Below are 23818 nucleotides of genomic sequence, written 5' to 3'. Positions count from 1 at the left end.
CACTGATTTCGCAAGGAACCATTGATTACCTACAGGGCACAGCAACACAAGGGATATTAGCATTCACAGGAAGGGGCAAGCCGCAAGGACTGTCACATTTATGCCTGACTTCATTGGGTCTGCCTGACAAGAATTTTCTCTTTCCTTCTAGATCACTCATTCATATTTTTCCTTTAGGTTTACTCAAAAAAAAAAAAAAAACAAACAAACAAACAAAAAAAAAACTCTGTCCTTTTGGTTTCATTTCTCATAGTCTTCCCTACACAAATCATATTTTTCCTGCAAGGCCAGGAAACTACTCCTTCACTCTTGGAAGCAACTCTTCCCTTTTGCAGAAAATGATTCTTCAGCCACTTAAAACTACAACAAACCACTCAAGTCATCTCACTGGGGAACTATTTCTAACCTCTATAATACGCAGGCCTGCTGAAAGGCACACGAGAAAGCTTTCTCTTCCCCTCTGTGTCTGTGCCTCCCTTGTTCTACTGCCTCAGTGAGCAGAGACAACATCTAATTATATTTTCCACCAAAACATTAACATGTTATTAATGCTTAGCAAGTAAGAAAAATAATAATGTCTTTATATGTCCCATTTTTTCCACTTTGGGATTTCATATGCGAAAAAGAGATTTTAAGACTGGAGCATGGAAGACTTTGGTCCATTAGACATATATTGGGTTTTTCTGTCCTCCTATACAAAGGTTGAGGCTTTTAAATGGAGCATGCAACTCTTAAGCATTAACCCATCTGTTCTGTTTCTCTCTTTTACTTCAAAGCACTGGCACACAAATCTCACAGCCAAAGTCATACGAAGGCTATTCTTTTCTCAGCAATATACCTTGACCGCCACCAATGGACTGTCACTCAGAAACACTCAATTATCCTGTTACGTTCCCAAATGCCACACAGGAGTACAAAGTCCCCTTTCCTTTTCATTCTGACCCCCCACTACGTCTATCATACTACTGTGGGCACCTCCTCTCCCTGACACAAAGCCTCCCTCCTGCCAACCCAGCTTCTGCAATGCTCCTTGGAGATGCCAAGACTTCTCGTTCCAGCAACCCTAAACTTAACCCATCCATCAAGGTCTAGATAATTCATGACATTCCCAACAAAGCTTCCCGGACCATAATAGCTCTTGGTGGTGGGCTCACTCTTTAGAATTGGGAAGGAAAAGATCTAAAAAGTTAACAGCATGATGTAACACATATCAGAAAGTCAAATGGGCAGAAGAATTAATACAGTTTAGATCCCATAGGATCAGCTGCTCCGTAGGAACAGGCAGCAGAACTCTGTAGATCATGTTCTCATATCACACACATGTTCACAACACACTGAACTACCCACGGCTTTTCCTCCCAAGAAGTTTATGAGTTTCGGTGGTGGGGGGCGGCAAAGACTATTTCTCACACAGCTTCAGAATCCCCTGTAATAACTAACATTAATAGGGCAGGACCTGCAGAAAGTACACAGAGGATTCTTTTTGATTCGCCCCGTAGGGAAGCTGGGAATATTTGCTAGTTGAGTAAAATCAAGTTAAAGCAATACATCAGTGATAAAGCATTGAGACACAGCGTGACAACATTTTCAATGAATTGAGGGGGAATTCAGACCCACAGAGACCCACTCTTCATGCGACTTTCAGCAGAGAGAGTGGAGTGGAAGGAGGGGACAAATGATTAGGATCAGATTATCCGTTCTCAAATGGCCTTCAAAATTGTTTAATGGAAGCCAACCTCTTAGAGATGAAGAAGTGACTGGGGAAGCCTCCCGACTGAAGCCAGAAGACCAGCGATCTCAGGAGGCTTGCACCCTATTCACATCCCGAACTGCTTTGCAGAAACAGCATACGTGCTGTTTGTCTCTGAAAGAAGTGCCCCCCCTCAGCCTGGAAGCAGGGAGGGAAAGAGCATTGAGAGTCCCCATCCAGGCTTAATGGCAATGGTAACATTGTTTTGATGATGTGTAACACTGTTAATTGCAGATCTATTGTAACTCCTTTCTCTTCTCTACCTCCTCTATGCTACAGGCAACAAATAGTAACACATCGTCTAAACAATTAAACTATGCCACAGAAAGGATGCAGACTGGTAACGGGGAAACTTGAGTTCAGATAACTAAACTGTTAATGGAACAGCTAAGATCTTTCTCTTTAAAAAAAAAAAAATTTTTTTTTCAATTTTCTGACATGACTTTTCTAGCTCAGGTAACAATAAAGCAATGCTGGTCTGCGCCCCCAGGATAGTTTTGTAAACAGATGCTAAGGGCATATGTGGGAGTTACAGGCACTGCTTTAGGAATTATGGAAGATCAAATGAATAAAACTCTGTTCCTGTCCTCAAGAATCTGAGGAGATAATTAAAAATGAACATAAAAAGTCTAATAAAGAGAGAACATAAAAGGCTAATAGGAAGCTGTGGAATGTGGGGGCAGGAACCAATTCCCTGATTTTTCTTAACTGGGGAAATCATATTAATAAAACCACGTGTGTTTACAAAGCAACATACACAGAAATTAGAAAGTTCTTAACTTCAGAAGATGGCTGTCTTCCATTGGAGATCATTCTTTTGAGTTCTCATTTACTTCTAACACTTGATTGCCTACTGACAAAAGAATACGCTAACATTTTTCACAGGTTGTGATCTTTAAAAGTTTTCTCAGGAGAGCAACTTTTATTTGTCCTTATCAGAATATTGCTGCACTGGAGTTAATAATGAAAAGCAACATAACTGTGTGTGTTACGGCATACTTTGTAACTTCCAAAGCATCTTCACAAATGGTATTTCGATGGGTCTTGTCTGGTCCCCACGAAATCCTGAGAAATACACAGGGTCCGTTTATTGTGTGTCTGGGCGTGTACGTGTGCATGTTAATATTGTTTTCTTCATTGTGCACAGAAGAAACTGGAGGCTCAGAGGAGTATGAGTGACAGTGACAACTGGTATTTGTCATACTTGTCAGACAAAAAGAAAATTGCTGGCTAAGCCCTCCAATCTAAAATTACTCACAAGTTATTACACTTGAAAACTCATGTTCCCACTGGTGTATGTTCTCTTGAAAAGCAAATATGCCCTGGGCAGCACTCAGCATCTACCCCCCCCCCCAGCTTCCTACTGTCTCCAGGGGCAGCACCTTGTTCCCTCCCCAGACATTAGCCAACCTCTCTTCTCTTATTCTCTGTTCTCAATAGAAGACTGAAAGGCAGCCATTTATTTGTTCATCCACCCTAAAGAGCCAGAGCCACTGAATTAGGTCCTTTAAGAGCATTTGGATTTTAAAACTTTGTTATAACTTTACAGGGGAAGTCTTTAGGCTGATAAACACATTTAGGGAAGTAGCCATCGTGTGTCAGGAATTTGGTGCTGATTCACGAATGCTGTCATCTCTCCTCCGGACGATGATTAACAAAAAGCCTCTGAGCTTATCTTCAGGGTCAAAGAAGGAAAGGGAAGCTGGCACTAATGTGTCCTGCCCCATGTCCCCAAAAGGAACATCAGGGATGTACAATGACAGATTTAACAAGAAGAGAAAGCCCACTGAGTCTTCAGGGGCTAAGGTACAAAAAAAAAAAAAAAAAAAAAAAAAAAGAATCTGGGAAGCAGCCAAAGCTGGGACTGATGTACCTAAGCCTCAATCCCAACCCTACTCACGCACGTTTGCCCCAGCCTGATCTCAGACTGTAAAGGCTCAAGCCCTGTGGCTCTTAAAACCTGCCTCAAGACCCAGAGGAGCTGTCCTCAAGTCCCATGACCACAGGCCACGTTCCTCTTTGTTCCACTGAAAACACCGAGTGGGAAAAGCCATCCTTACCTCGTAATGAGCCACGCGCTGGGATTCAGATATCAGCTGTGCACTGCACACCTTGCAGTAACTGTCTGTAAATAAATCCTGATCGATATCGGAGGACTTCATCAGGCTAAAGGAGAATCAACAGAAAAGAAAAATGAGTCCACTGCTTTGATGTTTATGCAGGACATGAACTGTGTGAAAAAGCCTACAGCACAACAGACCCCAGGATGATGGCAGTGGCGGAGACCTCCCTACTCCCTAGGTGATACCATGTCAGTTAACCACAGTAAAGTGTAGAGTTTGTAATTTTCTCATAAGTGCCCAATAGAACTGCTGGTACGTACAAAACAGAAATGCACCTTTAGTTTTCTCTTTCTGACAAATCAGACGTATTTTAAAATATATATAGGTGCACAGAAAAGCATCCCAGGAAGTTTTTAAGATTTTATTTATTTATTTGACACAGAGAGAGAGCACAAGCAGGGGAAGTGGCAGGGAGAAGGAGAAGGAGAAGCAGGCCCCCTGCTGAGCAGAGAGCCTGACATGGGGCTCAATCCCAGGGCCTGGGATCATGACCCATGCAGAAGGCAGCCACCCAACCAATTGAGCAACCCAAATGCCCCAGTCCCAGGAAGTTTTAACAAAGTGTTAAGAGCAGTTATATTTCAGAAATTATAGGTAATTGCTTATGTAATTTTATTTATTTTTTTAAATTTTCTACAACGGACATACATTACTTTTATAATACATGGAAATAAGTTAGCTTTGTCAAGAACCTTATAAGCAATAAAAATACTAGTTCTGAGTTCAGTAGTTATACTTACAGAATTAAAAAATATAATCAGGCTCAACAATAACTTTTCTTGCAAGCTTATACATTTTAAAGTGAGAAGCCCTCACTGTTCATGCTCACTCTTCCACGTTTAGGGTTACTGATATGCATAAAAGCCACCTCCATCATTCTGCACCACAGTTGAGCCCACAAAAGTAAATAAACATATCATCAAATTCCAAATCCTGAATTGAAATGCAGCCAGGAGTCTCCAGCTTGTGAAAGTGATCTGTCACATAGTTATCTCATAGCATCTGAAGCATAATGTTACCACCATAGAAATGCACAGCAGCACATCCAAATGCTTTCCTCCAACCCACAAACTCCACTCCATTTTACCTCCTACCTAGCCAGGTAAAAAGTAAGGGCTATGCCTGACAACATACATACAGAAAGGCAAGAGAATTTCAAACAGGGATGTGGTAGGAACCTTGGGAGTCCATCCTGCTCCCATGCCCTCATTTTATCTGTGACACTACTTAAAGTCACATTGCTGATTATTGGCATGGCCATATACGCCACCTGGTTTGCATGATTTCACTTTACACACTCCAAATCTGTCTCAGGTCTCATACTCCTTGCCTGTCATGTGATATTGAAATGAGCCATTAAACCTTCTAGGTCTTAGTTTCCTCCTACACAAATTGAGATAAAATATTAGCCATGCCTTTTTAGAGAACTGTGATGAAAATCAAAAGGAGAAATACAGGAGAAGATACTACATACATAAACTCTAAACCTCTCTTCATTTGAAAGGGCTCATCGTTACATTCTTAATAATATCCTAACATTGGCCAAATCTTAACCAATATAACAAAATAAAGGACGGTGGTGCATTTTAAGTAATTTTTTTAAACCACTTAAATAGCAGAGTTATAAAATAAAGCACCTACCTGAAATAAAAGGCCTACTGCCTCAACTACTACAAACTCACTTTTTATCTTTGTCCTTGGTTGTAATGGTCCATTCAGAGCATTGGATGCTCTGCTCTGAATTTCACAATTCAAAAGGATTCACAATTTTGGCTCCTAAGAGACAATGGTAGCTCTGGTTTTTCAATGCCCTGAGTACCAACAGTAATGCCAGAGAGTAAGGACTACTGACTCTCATAGCTGAAGTGGATCTGTTATTTCTGGAAGGCTCATTCCTGGCAGAAAGCTCAGCCAGCCTGGAGTCTAACACCTGCAGTGCCTGGAGACTTACTACCTAACATGGCAACCTGTTCCAAAGAGTCTGGCAACTCTGACGGCTAGGTACTTTTCAGGTTGAATCAAAATCTGTCCCACTGTAGCTTCACTCATTCATTCTGTTTTCAGGTGCAACACAGAAAAATTCTACTCTTTTTCATGAGATATCCACTCTCAAGTGCTTGACGATAGCTCTCTTTTATCTACTCTCAACCCCTGTCCTGACTTATCATCTTGGTTCGTGTCTATTTCTTTATGGCCCATCTTGAAAGGCAGTGCCAAGAACAGAATAAACATTTCAGGTATGGTCTAATCAGGCGGAGGATCACAAATCCAAATGACCGTCCAAAATATCTTCTGTCGTGTATAATGGTCTCTAGTCACATCCCAGAATGCAAATGGAGAAAAGGTGTTTTGATGATGGGAAAATGTAGTACAACATTTTGAAATGTCAAATGGGAAAAGAAAACTTACTAAGGTGTATTTTTTAAGCCAAGCTTCTATAAGTAGTTGTGTTTAAATATCACATCATGTTCCCTGCTATTTCTAATAAAGAAGTGCACAAAAATAGATTCATGGGTGACCTGGTTAATAGGAATCTCCAAACTCACTGCACACTCCTTCCTCATTATACAACCGACTGCAGAAATCAAACACTGTGAAAGGATATTCAAGGTACGTGTCGGACCAAGTGGGGCCCGTAGGAGTCTGAGTCTCGGTAAAACAGCTGTGCAGCAGAAATAGCTTTAAAGGCAGAATATAAAAATGTGTATACTAAAAAAAAATTCAAAGGAAGAAGAGAATATCATGGCTTTTTCCACTGTTTTATATAAGAATATCGATTGGAATGGGCCCATATGCAGTAAAGTGGCAATAAAGACCCCTCTGAAATCAACAAGGCCCAAATAGAAAACCTGAATGAGTTAAGTTACAGTGGGAAGCAATTAGAAGGCAAGTGTCAGCCTGGTTTGTGCATAAGGCCTTTTCCCCAAAAGAGAACTCTCTGTGTAGGTCACTTTAGACAAATAGAGAGCCTGATTTATGATCCAAAGAGTGGAATTCCGCAAGAAGAGGACTGTTCTCCCACTTGCTTGGGATAGAATTCTCAGATCCTCTTGTCTTCAAAAGTACAGGTGAACAAGGAAAACCAGACTACCTTTCTTTAGCCTTGTCCATGGTCCTGAATCAGCAGCTAAAGCAGAGACCGAGCAGGGCCTTTAATTGGTTAATAACTGGTCAGTCCCACTGTCTCATGGAAGCCAATATGTGGAGAACCCCAAACCTGGGGCATGTTATCTGTACTACATTCTGAGGTCCTGGGGCATTCCGAGCAGGGAGAGAGAGCATGGGAAGGAAGGAGTTTGATTTCCTGAAGTTGAAACTGATCTGAATGAAAACTTCCTCAGTGTCCCCCACAACGGCACATTCCAAAGCAAACACCCAAGATGTGAATAACCTATCACTCTTCAGTATTCACAGAGGACAGTGCTACCTGTGTTTTACCAAAGAAGCCCAGAGAGAAGTTGGAGGCAGTATTTCAACAGGAGACTGATCAGATTCTCATGTGCTGTCCCAAATCTATATAGCAATAAATCTATTTACATCTGGTAGCAGTTGACAGTGTAAGACAGTGTAAGACTCAGAGGTGTAGCCAGGTCTAACAAGTAAGAGGAACATATTGTTTATTCAATAGTGATTACTGAGCATCTACTATGTGTGAGGCATAGGGATGGCAGAGGGCACAACTGTCTTCCAAATCATTATGAGTGACTGAGTGAGAAGAGAAACATGCACACAAATACCTAAGGCACCGGAAGTGTAGAAAGCAATACAGGAGCTGAGAAGACAAGGGGGATTGTAAGGAATTCTTCAGGGAGGTTCTACAATAGTTAAAAATTTAAGAACAAACAGGATTAGAGTGGAGGGAAATGGGTTCAAACTCAACAGGTTCCGATTCTTTTTGCTGGCATGGAGACAAATATCACTACCAGTAGGCATGAGAAGATAGATGCAAGGGGCTTCAGGGGGGCTTGTGGGGGAACATGCAACATAAGGCAAGGAGGCAGCGAAATGCAGGGGGAGAAAGGTACACAACGCTCAGTCCCCAGATGGAAGGAGGGGGGACTGAGGGAAAACAGCAGGTCCCGAAATGTTTCTCAAGGTGCAAGGAATGGCCTTTTTTAATCTTTAGAAGCAGACGGGAAGCCTTCCCTCTGTGCTTTCTGCTTCTCAAGAACAGATTTTAGGAACATACCCTAAAGAGCCAGAGAAACCTGAGGCTTCATGGCCAACAGTAACATTTTTCATACCATTTCTGATAAAGTCAGGATAGCTTCTGACTCAAAGATCCCAAAACCCAGGCAGGGCTCTTCAGAGGAAAAATGCATTAGTTCAAATCCACGTTTGGTTGCTTGCCGGCAAGATTTTTGAGTGTAAAGGTACATATCCTTCCTGAACCACAATTTCCTCATTTGTGAAACAGGAAATGTTCTCACAGGCTCATTGTGAGGATTAGAGATGATGTTGATAAAAAGTATCTAACAAAGACTGTGGCATATGGTAGACACTGAAAAATGGATATTGCCACCATTATGATGAATATTATTAATTTCATATTATCATTATTCTTATTTTCAGGAGGGATGCTGTAAATATTTAAGTACAGAAATACATGGAACCACATTAAAGACTAAGGGGGAAGATTACAGAGTTGATGTGTTGAAGTTATGACTTTGATTGTCATCACAAGGTTTCTCTTTTGTATTAATCATATCACCCACAAAAATGGCTCATTGAGTTCTACAGCCAGCCGACACTCAGGCCTTATGCCCATGAGGATCCCACAATTCATAAACATTTAAGCCTATTCTTGTTGCCAGTAGGTGCCAATACTGGCAGATGGATGAGTTTGATGAATACTCTCCCACCTTCTCTCTTGCCCACCAGAGCTCATCTCACTAGGTCCTGTCTCCTGGGGGACACAAAGGACAGCACACGCCATCCAAAGTCAAGTTTAGACCACTCTCTGGATCTGCAGCCACTCACTGAAGTAGCCCTGAGGGAGACACAGCAGTCCTGCTCCCTAGGGAGGCACCCCCCTCACCCTAGTCCCATGGAGGGAGAAGCCCCAGGCTTGGTGATCCCTACCAGTGGGTCTCGTGTCACAGGTTTGGGCGTTTTCAATAAAAAACCCATTCCCTCACCTCACTAGCCATTTTAAAAATAGCATTTCGGGGTCGGTGGCTCAGTTGGCTAAGCATTTGCCTTCAGCTCAGGTCATGATCTCAGGACCCTGGGATCCAGCCCCGTATCAGGCTCCCTGCTCAGTGGAGAGTCTACTTCTCCCGCTCCCTCTGCCTCAGCCTGCTGCCACCCCTGTTCATGTTCTCTCTCCCTCTCTCTCTCTCTCCCTCTGACTAATAAACAAAGGAATTTAAAAAAGAAATAGTATTTCAGACCCATGGCAATTTCAACTAAAGAACTACTCTTGCCTTAAGGGGTAGAGTTCTGAATTTCCAAACTACTGCTCCATAGGACTTGGTGACATCTTCAATACCAGGGACCGTGGGTAATCTACTGATGCTCCCCTCCCAACAGCACTTGACCCTCATGAAAGCTCTGGGCCCAGAAAGAATAGACATTGTATTTTACTCCTATAAACATAGTAAAAGCTGTTCCTGAGCCAAGCTTAGTGTTAATAGACTTAGCCCTGATTTAATTCCCTCAAAAAAGCAGATAGAGTCATCAGCCTCATATATGATGTGAGGAAACTGAGACTTAAGAGTTGAGTAACTGGGGGCGCCTGGGTGGCTCAGTGGGTTAAGCCTCTGCCTTCGGCTCAGGTCATGGTCTCGGGGTCTTGGGATTGAGCCTCGCCTCAGGCTCTCTGCTCAGTGGGGAGCCTGCTTCCCCCTCTCTCTCTGCCTGCCTCTCTGCCTACTTGTGATCTTTCTCTCTCTGTCAAATGGGTAAATAAAATCTTAAAAAAAAAAAAAAAAAGAGTTGAGTAACTGCTCAAAGGTTGCCCAGCTCCTAAGTGGCCTTTAGGGTGCCAAGCAAGTGTTGACTATGCCTGGCTTACCCTCACCCTGGGCTGCTTCTTTGTGGCAGAACTCAGCATCAGGAGCCCTTCAGTTGGTTCTCCTACTGCCAGGCTCCGGAGCAGCATTACAAATACTTAACATGAAAGTAGAGGATAGACATCCTCTCCAGAATTCACTTGTTGTAGCCTGGAGTGCGCCGACTGTCCACATGAAGCCATGCAAACTCTAACTGCTTACGGCCCAGACTCTCTTGTCTGTGTTTACTTGAACAAAGGGGGAATGTGTTATCATCTGCCCAGACACCTTAGTCTGCTTCTGCCTCCATAAACTGACCAACTCACCCTCAGAGCCACTATCGGCCTCAGCCCTCCCCCTTGACCTGACCCCCTGAAAAACCACTGCTGCCTTCTGCCCCGTCTGGCTGGCATCTCTTCGTCCAGTCTAAGACCTTCTAAGCCACGTCCCACTCCCTCCAAAGGGCCCAGCTCTGAAGGCTGCTGCTCTCGACAGCTCCGTACCAGAGATGGAACTTCTGTCTCTTTCAAATTTGACAAGCAGATGAGTCGATGAAAATGCCACCAATTAAAATGAACTGTCCTCTGGTTAGGAACGTGAAACAGACATGAGCCAAGCCGCTACTGTCTAAATTCAGCCACATTTTAAAATTACTAGTATCCAAAGGCTATCGAAACTGTCCCTGGTTTGTTTTATCAATACTGAAGGGGATATGCCACTCTGCTCAGAAAGGGAAAAGATATGACACCTGGCCCACCTTCAGCACAAATCAGTTCAGGCTTTGTGACCTTTGAGTTTTCATTCCACCTGCAAAAGGGCCCCTGAACCCGAATCCACCTTTGGTATTCTTGCGGTCACGGCCTGATCTCGGCTCCCTTCCCATTTCAGACCCTGCCACTGTCCGTTCACTCTAGCCTCCCCAGCAACAAAAGGAGGAAGATCTAGGGGACGAGCTTGTGGCTTCAGCAGGCATCTCCATCATGACCACCCACCCCCACTCAGGTCCCGGAGCCCAGAGGATGAGCTGGAAGCAGGATCTGTCCTGTCCCCTTCACACCTCCCTCCATGGGAAGTGGGCAGCCCAGGGCTGGCTGCCGTGGCAGCAGACCAAGCAGCCTTAGAAGGAAAACAGCCATGAACGGCACTCCAGAAATGAAAGCGTTTTGGTCTTCAATGAAAGTCTGCAAGAGGAAGGGGGCAGGGAGCAGCGTAGGACGGCACAGATGAAGCTCGGATGCCCCAGCCCAGCTCAGGGAGCCTCCAGCCTCCAGAACATACTTGCCTTTAATGCACCACACACCCCACAGGTGGCCAGACAGGGGAACCTGGAACGCCCTGAGAAGCAGCTGAGATCCGGTGAAGGTCAAATACAGGACCAGCTTAAAGAATCTTTGGATTCCCCCTCTCCGGTCTGATGCTGCCACCCCCATTCCTGATGTTGTTCAGACAAAGGAATTTGGCAGTCCCGACCCTTCCCGGAACATCATCCACACGCAGGTGCAGGATCTGCTAGCCAGCCTGAGCTTTGTTTAAGAGACACAGAGAGAGAGAGGGAGAGAGAGAGAAAACTCCCCACACCACTCCTTCTCCTGCTTGGCACTGCCAAAAGCTGCATGGCTGACTCACACCACTTGAATAATTGCCTTTTAATGGTACCATTCCCTTTCCGTGTAAAACCGGGCTCTGTGATTCCTGACTACAAGGCCTCTGCCACTGCTGGGCACATGTGCCTCACCCTTGGCCCCGAGCCGTGGAACCAAATCTGCCACTCTTCCTCACAGATGGCACAGGCCAGCCTGGTGACATCTGGGAAGGAAATCAGCAAGTGTGCCCCCAGCCAGGGCCAATCGTGTGGGCACATGCACGTGCCTCTGCCACATTGGGGGGGTTGGGGGGGGGTGCCTGGTTCCTTGCCACTTGTCCCCTCCCCCACCCTTTGTCCTTTGCCTGAATGTGCAAGTCCAAACAGCAGGTTCCAGGGGCCATGGAGAGTCTGAGGCTTCAGACAACTCTAGCCCCTCCTAGATTTTGTGAGACAGTTCACCAAATGGCCTTGGCCCAAGTCCAGCACATTTGAAAGCCTCCCTAAGATTCCTCCTTTATTCATTAAACAGATTTTTATAGAGCATTTACTATGTGCATAGTCCTGTCTAGCCACTAGGTTTACAGCAATGAACAACACCTACAAGGATTGATCTTGTGGAAAATGTTCACATCCTGGGATCTGGCAGACACCATTCAACAGAAACACAAACAGGATTCCTGTCCCCATCTACACATCAATAAAATATTCCCACCCACTGGTAGACAATGGCTCTTGCTCTCCTGTGTGTCATTCTAGAATCTCCGCTTGCCTCACCGCCCAAGAGCCTTCACTAAGTGTGAGACCTTTGCCTCTACCTAACTGTAGAGACAGAGGCTATGCACGGAGGCAGAAAGGACCAGCAGATACTCCCAAGGATGAAAGCCATTCTGTCTGCATTTCCGAAAGGCCCTTTCAAAGGCCACTTTGGGGGAGCACCCGAGGCCTCTGGCAGGAAGGGCACCTGGCTGACAGGTCTCGGCGGCGTGACACAGTGTTCTCATCAGGGAAGACATCATTGGCTTTGGTGAGATATTAATGGGTAAACTTCAGCCCTTCTGCCCATCAGCGAGTCAGAAGTATTTTCTTTTTCTTCACTTTCAGAGGGGACACATCAGTGGTGGATGGCGAGCTCGGATTTTCCATAGGCTTAACGCTTTAAGCCAGAGCAAAAGCAGAGCCCCCACCAGAGGAGGAAAGCCAGAGGCAAAGAGAAACAAAAAGATCCGCTAGCCCAAAAAGAATAGGAGGAGAGGTGGAGAAAACAGGAGAGAGTGGAACAGGGGTCTTACATTTTCTCTTGCTCATTCTGTCAAGTAAAGGGCTGTGCACTCAGCTGGAAAAGCCACTCAGATTTTAAAGCACAGGCTCCCCCCTCCCCCACCACTCAAAGGAGGAAAGCTAACATGGACGGCTCACTTTCCAGCTTGTCAGCTACCTGTGAGAGGGAAGTGCCTACTCAAAACTGGTGGCTTTCTTAACAAGCTGAAAGCCAACAAGACCTTTCTTTCTAACAGCAGTTACAAGGCTTCGAAAATACCATTCATAAATAAGTATTCCATTACTGTAACTTGTTTACATGATTTATCTTCACAAGACTGCCCCTACTGAACCAGACAGATTGAGGGCAGATTTAAATGCAGCTATCACATCCGGGGCTCGGAGGCACAGTTCTGCACCTGTATCCAACTTCAGAGGAGGGCACAGACAAGCTGGACCAAGCCGCTGCAGGGAAAACTATTACTTTCATTTGAATCCGTTCTCTGAGGCTGCTGCATTGGCTGTCAGTCAGCCAGCAGACATTCTCAGCTCCATGCTCCAACACAGCATACAAACTTGACTTCTCTGAGGAATCCGCTTGGGTCTCCATTTTTCTTCTGCCGCTTTTCCTACGATCAGCAAAATCGTGGCATCCACATATAAGCATCTGGAGCAGCCAAGATGGGAGACACAGGAATTAGTATGTTGCCAGGTTAGGGACCACCCGTCTAGAAACGGACAAAAAGCTGTGTGTAGTTCTGCTTGTGCCATGAAATCTTTGGGTCAGAATTATTTTCCGATCTGAGAGATGGTTTGAGATCTTCTGTCACCTCTTGCTTTGGGAGACAGCAAGCAGTAGTAATGATAGCTTAGGAAATTCAACACAAGGAGAAAGCCAAGCACATGGGAGTATGCCTATTGTGCCCAATAATAAATAATAAAGGGATCAGTAACAATTAAAATATCTGACAATATCAAGTGTTAGGAAAGGTGTGGACACACAGGATTTTTGCATACATCTATTGACAGGAGGGTCAGCTGAAAGTTGAGCATCATTTCATCAAGTTCAACAACCTGCCAACCGCATTCCTAGTTGACAGGAAAAGCTTTTGCTCATATACAACACAAGGCAGGTAAGGGACGATGATAGCAGCATTGTTCAAACAGCAAAACCTGCAATCCGTCCAAATGTGCATCTCCAGGAGCACGGATAAATGAGCTGAGGTACGGTCGGGTACAAATGAAACTCGGTAGCACATCAGAACACAGATGGATCCTAGCCATCTAATATGTATATGAGAAAAGTCAAAGAGCACATACCCCAAGATCCTTTTCTTAAAATCAAAGCAACTAAAAAATATATACATCCTGAGGATACATGCAGATCAGATACAATTCTAAAAATGTTTGGCCAAGAAAAAAAAAATGAGGACAGGCTTCAGAATGAGAATTATTTCAGAAGGGCAGGATGAAAGAAAATCATACTACAAAATACACATTGTTGCCAGTTCTTTGCTTCGGAAAGTGTTGTGGGGTTGCTCTTTCTGTTATTAAAGCTGGTAACTGATAAACAGATAGGTGATGACGGGTAGGTAGGTAGACAGATGTCATGTACACACCAATGAGGAGATACGATTTTCTGGAAATGAATCCTCGACTCAGAGACATAGACAGACAGAGAGAGATATAGTTATTCATTTTTCTGTCCCTTTCCCCCAGCCACAAAAGATGAGGCTGAATTTCCCATCCTTCCCCAAAGTTACTGTGCCATGTCACTGAGTTCTAGCCGATGTAATATGGGCAAAAGGGACGTGAACATGTCTAGGCAGAGCCATTAAGAGCCTGCTGCATGGCCTTCTATCTGCTCTCACTTCTGCGGGCTCGATACTGGTGCCCTGATCAATCCGGGAAGCCACATGTAAACAAGGCAGGGTCTTTGAAAGCCAGAATTCCTGAAAGACTAAGAGGAGCAGAGCCCCATGTACCCCAGCCATGACACCCATGGGACTTCATGTGACTGGGAAGTCAACCTCTACAGCACTAAGCCACTGTGACTCCACAGTATCAAGTTTTACCTTCACTCACTCAACTCAAACACTGGTAGCTTGACTATCTGGAAAACAATTACACGGAAGTGTACTTTTTACCTAATCACACCTTTAACATGCTTTATTGCATGTTGGAAAAAGCCAGAGACATTCAAAGGTCTGCACTTGGAGAGATGGGATTTTAACACTGCTTCTTTTGCTCAGTGCTCTAGGTCATGGCATTAAGGCAGCCCAGAGCTCACAGATGATGCTCATTCAGGACAGTCCCAACCTATTCCTCATTTGAAGGGAATGCAATGTAAAAAAACAGGGGCTCTAAGATCAAGCAATTTATGGGAAAGCATGCACCATTTTAGGACACAGCCTGTGTGCTAGGCATTGACCAGGAGCCCACCTTTTTTAAGTATTTTTAACTAGGAGCCCCTCCCCAGACAGCAGTGGCCCCTTCTAGAAAGGCCACTACATTTCTCTTCTGTTCTGAACATATTTAGCGTACCTATCCCCTGACATGTTGGTGCTGGTGTCTTGCAAGTTCTGCTTTGCCATCTTGTGAGGGGGCAAAATGAGCAGATGGTCATGACCACTGGGACGCCAGGTAATGAGCAAGGGCCTCACGTCGGAGTACTGGGGTCTTGTCACCTAGCCAAAAATGACAGCTTGGCTGTCTGGCAACAGCCCTGATGTTGGGAGGAAGCATGCCTCTCACCACTTCAGTTCCTAATGTGGTTATACTTTCAAATTCTTGCCCCGAATTGATTCTTCCCATCTTTTCAGTAGAGGTGAGCACAGATTGGGCAGTTTCCAGGTAATGAAAGAAACCATATTGCTATAGATTTATCACCTGGCTGAGTAGTTTCTGGCTTCGGGGGAAAAAAGGCAAGTCTGTCAAGCAGAGGCTGGGTGATGCTCTTTGAAAGCTACTCCTCTCTCCTCTCCTACCAGCCTGACCCTAGGTCAATGCCACCACCCCTGCTCCCTCCTACCTACCTTCCCTATTTGCTGGGAGGGAGGAGGGGCTGCTCAGCAGAACTGTAGATCAGTGTCATGGAATATGGACACTAGCTGGAGACAGAAGTTGAGACAGGGGAAAAGTAAAGGGGCATGGGACTCAGGCAACCCAGAACTGAGGGGATAACAGAGGAAGGAGTCTATATCACAACGGAGATCCATATAAAGAACTCAGAACACTAGAAAGGACCTCAGGCATCACCTAGCCTCATCCTTCACAGGCACAGAGACTCAGAAAAGACACCCACGAAGATTATGGGGCTTAATCATATTTGCCCTAAGTCAAAAGCAAAATGGGGGTGCCTAACTCTTAAAATACCATTCTTTCCTCACACCTTACTGCCAGTCCAGAACATTTACTATCTTCCTTTTAGGAATCATTTTGAGCAAGGAGGAAATCAAAGCTCCCCTCTGAAACCCGGGGAGATCCACAGGCTTCTGACTGACTGGATGTGGGCCAGTGATGTAGAGATGCCCAAGAAGAACCATCTTCCCAGGTCAGAGTCAGGAGGGTTGGGGAGAGGGGCCCAGAGAAGGAGCATCTGGGTAAGAGCAGGCTCAACTCTCCTGCCACATTCTCAGATTTTATAGGCAAGCATTTTGTCAAGAATGATAAAACCCAGGGGCACCTGGCTGGCTCAGTGGGTTAAAGCCTCTGCCTTCAGCTCAGGTCATGATCCCAGGGTCTTGGGATTGAGCCCCGCATCAGGTTCTCTGTGCAGTAGGGAGCCTGCTTCCCCTTTCTCTCTCCCTGTCTGCCTCTCTGCCTACTTGTGATCTCTGTCAAATAAATAAATAAAATCTTTAAAAGAAAAAAAAAATGATAAAACCCAGAGACCTGTGACATGGGAACATGGTAGGGTCAGAGTGGGAAGTAAATTTAAGTACTGATTCCATGCAAAACTGAACCTCAGCAATGCAATTTTATCACAAGCAATGATTCCTATTTCTCACCAAGCAAAAATAATAGGCCATCTTCTCAAGTCAATGGGCTGAGACTTGCATACTGACTGAGTGGCTTACACCCACATCAAGGTAAGTCCTTGGAACTTCCTGGTGGTGGACAAAGAGATGTGTGGCCCGGCTGCCCTTCTGAGGAAGAAACTGCCCCAATGGCTGGCAGTGGAGTTGGCATTCGGGCTTCAAGCGTCCTCCACTTCAGAAATGGTCTCTGCTGTGGAGATCCGTCTCACCCAAGGTCGCACCTCTACCCAGAGGGCCCAAACCCAGTGATTGATGAATGCAAGGATGAAAAAACCTGGCCACTGCCATCCAACATGAGACTACTACAGCCCCCACTCTTCAGGAGCCCACTGAAACTACTGTGCCTGCACCAAAGCCCTACTTCTGCTCCTCGCATCCCTGGGTATCCATCCCAGGAGTCATTCCCAGCAAACATTCTGGACAGTAAACTCTGTAGGTCTGTCTCCTGGCAAAATCTCACCAGGACACTTCTCACTTGCCTCTTCGTAAAGCAAACCTCACACAGTAGCTCCACTACGACCCTCAGTTTGTCAGAAATTCAGAGACCTCATCAATTCCCAAAGTTCCAGAATTCCTCCAAGAGGCCATAAATATAATTGCAGAGTATCATTTGTACAATAATAGGCAAAGAATTGTTTCCGGATAATGCTGTATCTTGAGACAGGTTCCACACTATTTCCTAATGTGCAAAAAAGAGAAATAGACTCGTGCTGAATCCCATCTCCCCATTCTTTTGATCTGAGGTCTCCAGTGCGGTTACAGTTACCATCATGCCATCTGACTTGAACTGATAATGATTCTAAGTTCCATAATGTCAAATAAGTCATATTTCAGCAACACTTCCTACCCATTGCTAAAAATATAGTTTCCTCCCACACAGTTATTCCTAATGAGATATTTCAGGCCACCTGGCACCTGGGGGAGTTCCTTGCTAATCTTCTGTGGAGTCCCACAAGACGGAAGCTGTACACAATAGAATCCCACTGGATATTCCAGTGTCAGAGGGTGAGAAGAGCAGTGACAACACAGGTTGTTTTGTCTTACAGTAAGAGGTGTTCTTTGGAGATGTCATTAGAGCGACAGTCACTGTGACCCTAGGGGAAAGATAGTACATTACTATGTGTTTCTGTCGTGAACACAAGAGGAGCTGGCCTCAGTTACTGGCTGGCTCTCTTCCAGGACCTTAACTGCTCCTACCATTTCCGATGAGAACCGCTTTGAAACCTGAACAACTCTTAACTCCCACTGAAATGGAAATGCATCTGGGGACCAGGAAAGCCTCCTTTCCGGCTCCATTGTCAACAGATTCTAGCTATTCCCAAGGCTTGCCATGCCTTGCCGATAACGTGCCCTGCTTGCTCTTCCCTCCCTACCTTATGAAATGTTATATTGAGTTCCCACCTCTTCAACAGCCCGTGAGGCCATGTGTTGGCTGTTCCTTCTGCATGATACCCTCCTCCTCCTCTTGTCCTGCATCAAGGCCTTGGTAGGTTCTCCTAGCTCTCTGTGCAGACCCACAGATGACAGACAGGTCCTATGACTGTGTGCACCCTCACTCCCTTGGAAGCCTCTAGAAGGAGAACCCTCTCTTCGCTGTACTCAGTGCCCAGTACCACTGTAGACACTTCAGCTAATGTTGTAGCAGCAAAACCAAAATGGTGGCCAACCATGTCTAAATAGCACTTTCTGGGGATGCCTGGGTGGCTCAGTGGGTTGAGCCGCTGCCTTCGGCCCAGGTCATGATCTCGGAGTCCTGGGATGGAGTCCCACATTGGGCTCCTTACTCTGCAGGGAGCCTGCTTCTCTCTCCGCCTCTGCCTGCCTCTCTGTCTGCTTGTGTGCTCTCTCTCTCTCTCTTCCTCTCTGACAAATAAATAAATAAATAAAATCTTTTTAAAAAATTTTAAATAGCACTTTCTGGTTTTAGTCTTTGAGCCTTACCCTTAAAATTATTAGAAGAGCCCAGAGGGTGGTCCCAAAGGAAACAACTCCAAAAACACCTCCAGGACATCTCTGAGCTGTCCTGGGCAGGGCCTTCTCCAAGGAGAGCCAGGCAGCACACACCAACTTGTCCAGACATTCCAGTGTCTTAGAAGCCATGGAGGGGCTCTACTCTCTAATTATAAACTGGGGCTCTATGGTTAGGAATAGGTCTGGAAGGGGAAGTCAGTATACTGTCTTCCCCTCCCCCATCACTAGTCCCTCCTTTACACTGGGTCTTAACTGAAACAGGAGGCAACACTTAGAGAAATAAATGTGCCTTTGGATGGCAGTAGCATCCCAGGAGTACCAAGTGAGTTCACCAACTCTTCCTCTTCCTGCCAAATACGCCACACCACCCCATGGCCTTAACCAAGCCTCATCCACTATTCAGAACACATCTGTGGGACATCTGGGAAAATGCTCCTAGATACCCATCTTCATAGCCAACATTTACTGACTTATGGGTTGACTTGTGTCTCTTAAAAAAGTTATGTTGAAATACAAACTCCCAGAACTTGTGAATGTGACCTTATTTGGAAATAGGGTCTTTGCCCAGGTGATGAGCTAAGAAGAGGTCATACTGAATCAAAGCTGGTCCTGATTAGAGTCTTTATAATAAGAGGGGGATTTGGACAGACAAATGGGGTAAAAACACCATATGAGAACAAAAAGCAGAGACTGGAGAGCTACGTCAACCAGCCAAGGAATGTCAAGGATCATCCAATACCTTGAAGAAATAAGGAAGAGTTCTCCCCAAGAGCTATCAGAGAGAGCGTGGTCCTGCCCACACCTGGATGTCTTGGAAACTAACACACTGACCAGGCATTTTATGCCATATTCAGTAGTCCCACTTGGTGACTTTACACAAACCTCACAGTTGTGCTGGAAGGTGGCTATTGGGGCCCAGGAAGCCTTTGTGGTGTGCCCAAGGAAAGGTCAGGAGGAGGTCCACGCAACTAACATAAACAGAGCAGGGACTCCAGCCATGCCTCCTGACTCTAAATCCAGCCATCCTTCCGAAGCTTTTAAATCAAATTGGTATTTCAGCATCTGCTTTAGGGGTCTTGAATCTTTATTTAAACATTCCAGGGATCTTCCCTCCTTCCCACGTGCGAAAAGGAGAAATAATCTGAGGCTCTGGTAGAATTCCAGATCTCCTGGTCAGGAGAGGCAAAGCCAGTTGCAGCTGCTACCAGCCCAGTTTTGTCAAGAGATCCTGCCAGAGCTGCCCCACTTGATCCGGGGTCAGGAGAAAGCAGTAATTTACAAGCTGTCTTCACCTGCCAGTGTTGTAAAGGGAGCCCGTAGCAATTAGGCACTTCTAATCACTTAATCCACTTCAAATCTCTGCAAGGGGGAGGTAATAATTATAGAGCTCCTATCTGGCTGGTCCTTGCCTGGTCTTCAGTCAACTAGAGTTGTTACCACAGAATATTAGAAAATACATTTCCTAAAGATTTCTCCAAAGCATCTGTAACCCTGAAATCGGGCCCTATGCAGGCTGGGAAGGCCAGCGGACAATCTGGGGTTTCCTTCTACCCTCTCCCTCTGCGTGAAGCCTCACCATCTCCAAGTCCCTCACTGCCGGGATCTTGACTATAAATTGGAACCAGATCCTTTACCCCATCCCATCACGTGGATGACCTCCTTTGTTACCACTCAGCTCCCCAAGCTCTGGACAAAGGCCCCACGTGTATAATTTACCAGGTTCCGCTGGATCAGAGATCCAGTGCAGTCTCAGGACCCCATGTCCAGCTGACTGCAAGGTGGTGTCTGTGCACTGGAAAAGAGCATAGACTAGGAGGAGGCTGCAGAGGAGATGAATGCAACCCATTCCTCCAGGGAGCAGAAGACTTTCCAAAGGCATGGACACTCCCTCGACCTGCTGGACTAAAAACTCTCCTCTGACCTTCCCAAAGAGACAGGAATAGCAATTCTAGATATTTCAGGGGTTTATCTCCAGGTCCTTAGCACTTCTCCAGCCTTCAACAACCACAGTGGTTATTCCCCAGAAGCACATTCTTTATTCAACATCTGCCAGGTCTGTACACTCAAGTGTCACACCTGAGACTCTTCCTTGTCTTCTTTCTGGGGAAGGCGTGCTTGCAAGTCACCAGTGCATCCCAGTGATAGGAGAGGCTCAGATGAAGAACCCCTCAAGGATTATCAGTGAAACAAAAACTGGTTGAATGGATTTGCTGCCCCATGTGATTCGGGGGTAGTTAGGCAATTTGGAATGTAACAGAGAAACAATCCCAGTTACCATCCCAGTTAAATCCAGCAGGGCCATGCACTCATTCTCAGGATCTATCTATCCCTGCCTTCCTCTCAGGCATACAGGCTGTGTTATACACTACCTCCAAAAACCCAAAACTCATACCACCAAAATTGGAACGATTCAGCCAATGCCCAACCAATGGACATTGACCACCTTCTTCAGGCCAGCCTGGACCTCTGAAAAATGCCCAAGGGTATATAACCCACAGGCCTGACAACTGAAAAATGATGACGTAGGGACACAGGCAAAAGGCAAAGAAACAAAAAATACATATGCACACAGGAGTTACACGAAATAATAGTTAGCGCCTTGGATTACCAACAAATCAAACTTTCTAAAGGGATTCCACATACCATCATCGCATTTTAAACTCACTCGGGGTAGTACAAGTATTTTTAGCTCCCCTCTGACAGAACAGAAACTGAAGACTGATGACATTAAGTGACTCACCTCATGTCATGTGGACTGCGGCATGGTCAACTACAAATGCAGGCATTTGTGGCCCTGGCGTGTGCAGAAACAACAGGTTCTTTTTTTTTTTTTTTTTTTTAATATTTTATTATTTATTTATTTGACAAACAGAGATCACAAGATCACAAGTAGGCAGAGAGGCAGGCAGAGAGAGAGGAAGGGAAGCAGGCTCCCCACTGAGCAGAGAGCCCGATGTGGGGCTTGATCCCAGGACCCTGAGATCATGACCCGAGCCGAAGGCAGAGGCTTAACCCACTGAGCCACCCAGGTGCTCCAGAAACAACAGGTTTTTGCAGGAGGAGACCTACAGAGTGATCTCAGTACTGCAGACTATGTGTCAAGGAATAGAAGCAAAGATACGTAATACCCTGTGCACCAGGAAAGGGGTTATTTCAGATGAAGCCCCAATTATCCCGATTGTCAGGGGCTGAGCAAGGTTCAGAACTGCGAATCAACCACCAAAAACCAAAAACCAAAACAAAAACAAACAAACAAACAAAAAAAGCAAAAAAAAACAAAACCCACATCTCCAATGCTCAGAGCCCTCCCTTCCAGTGAGTTCAACTCTCCCCTTTCCTTGTGACTTAGGTCTTCTCAAAGTGCGTACATACCGTGGACCCATTCCCAGATCAACATGGCTAAAGAGCATCAAACAGAACCCTTTATACATCTTCATTATTATGTTCAAAAGCTTCGCTTCTCCAGGGAAAATACTCTTGTTTCAAGAGTCAACGCTCTGCTGATTGCCCACGGAAGAGAACAACAAGTCTAAAGCTATTAATGGCTATCGCCAAGCAATTACAAACCCAGCGCCCTCGCGCAGGCTCCTGGTCCTCTCGGACGCTGCGTGCCAGTAGGTGCCGTGCTGCTTCTGAGAGATAAAGCAGTTCCCGCTGCAGCGGCTGAGATGCTCCAACTGACCTCCTGGCTGTGGCCAGTTTGGAGAAAATAGCGGCATCCTGTAATTTGACTGCAGGCAAGACAGTTGCTCGTGTTCAGGCAAGATAGTCCTGACACGGCGAGCACCCCAAGAGACCACTGTGAGAACACGGTGAAAACCTGCGTTCACGGTGCCAAGGAATCGCAAAAGCCTGTTATGAAATGTTTTGGCCTCCCAGGCTAAAGGCGCTTGCTAGTTGAAAACAAAAGCAAAAACTAAGACTGGAGTGGGTGGCAAGGGTGAAAATGTATTTAACAAGGACAGAACTGGGCACCCATTAGGAGCAGCCCCGAAAGGAGGCAAGACGTCCAAAGAAGGCAGCAGCCAGCTGACACACAGGCTCCATGCACAGAGGAGGCAGGACCACCTCTCGCCTGCGAATCCCAAATTCCCAGGTTTAGACCCCCACCCGGTTCAAACCCCAGAGAGAGCGGCTTCACAATGGCCTTCCAGAAGCATCCGAGAGCAGACCTGCCAACATTGCACTAAGTAGTCTGCAGACCGGTTGGCTCTGGCTGAGACCCGGGACCTAGCAAACTCTTCACGGGCTCCCTTCCCAAGTGTCCCCCAAATAACCCTCTGTTTTTTCCTACAACCTGAAGGTCACGCGTTTCTCTCTTCTCCATCCACTCTGCTGTTGCCCTGACCTTCACACCCAACAATCTTGAGCCCCCCAGGGAGAGAGATTCCCTCAGTTTTCTCGTGTTTTTCTCCGACGTGAAAGGAGCACAGAGGTCCTGGGGCTGGGGGCTGGGGACCCCGGAGGTCTGTTTTGCAGAGGGAGAGTGTTCCCCGGACCAGGCTGCAGCAGCCACCACAGCTCAATGAGGCCGCCTCAGAGCTGCCTGCCTCTGGATTCCGTAATTAAAGTCACTGCATGTTTGATCACCTCCTTGATGCAGAGTAATTAAAACTGCTGCACTGTTTGTTTTTCATTTCCTTTGATAAATGGTGAAAGTGTTGATGAGCAAAAGGCCTGACGTTCCCGATGTCCCGCCCCACCCTGGCTTCCTCCTCTGCAGGCGGGCTGCTTCCCTCCTGGTGGGGACACAGGTGAGACGCAACAGGGGAAACTCTGTGGGATGCATCTGACCCCAGCGGCCAGGGAAAAGGTTTCAGGATGACCTCTCAGGGAGAGCTGGCACTGTCCCTTTGACCTTTTAAGGGCAGAAAGGCTCCAGGTAGGTCTCTGTTCCAGAAGGAAAATGAAAAGTACAAGTTCAGGCTACTGTTGGGATTTTATTTTTTATTTTTTTTTAAGATTTTATTTATTTATTTGACAGACAGAGATCACAAGTAGGCAAAGAGGCAGACAGAGAGAGAGGAGGAAGCAGGCTCCCTGCTGAGCTGAGAGCCCGATGTGGGGCTCGATCCCAGGACTCTGAGATCACGACCCGA

The 23818-nt window shown here is 45.9% G+C and overlaps 1 protein-coding gene across 1 annotated transcript in view; it reads right to left on the bottom strand.

The window, feature by feature from the left end:
• ZMAT4 (zinc finger matrin-type 4) overlaps nucleotides 1-23818 on the bottom strand; it is a 359613-nt gene that overhangs the window by 289656 nt on the left and 46139 nt on the right. The window contains exon 2 of the mRNA XM_059156211.1: nucleotides 3811-3916. Within this exon, the coding sequence (XP_059012194.1) occupies nucleotides 3811-3912 (102 nt within the window). The 5' untranslated portion in view covers nucleotides 3913-3916. The remainder of the gene's footprint in view (nucleotides 1-3810; nucleotides 3917-23818) is intronic.

The sequence above is a fragment of the Mustela lutreola genome, chromosome 18 (assembly GCF_030435805.1).
Source record: "Mustela lutreola isolate mMusLut2 chromosome 18, mMusLut2.pri, whole genome shotgun sequence".
Taxonomy (NCBI): Eukaryota; Metazoa; Chordata; class Mammalia; order Carnivora; family Mustelidae; genus Mustela; species Mustela lutreola.
Note: the sequence above shows the minus strand (reverse complement) of the source record. Positions and strands in the feature narration are given on the sequence as shown.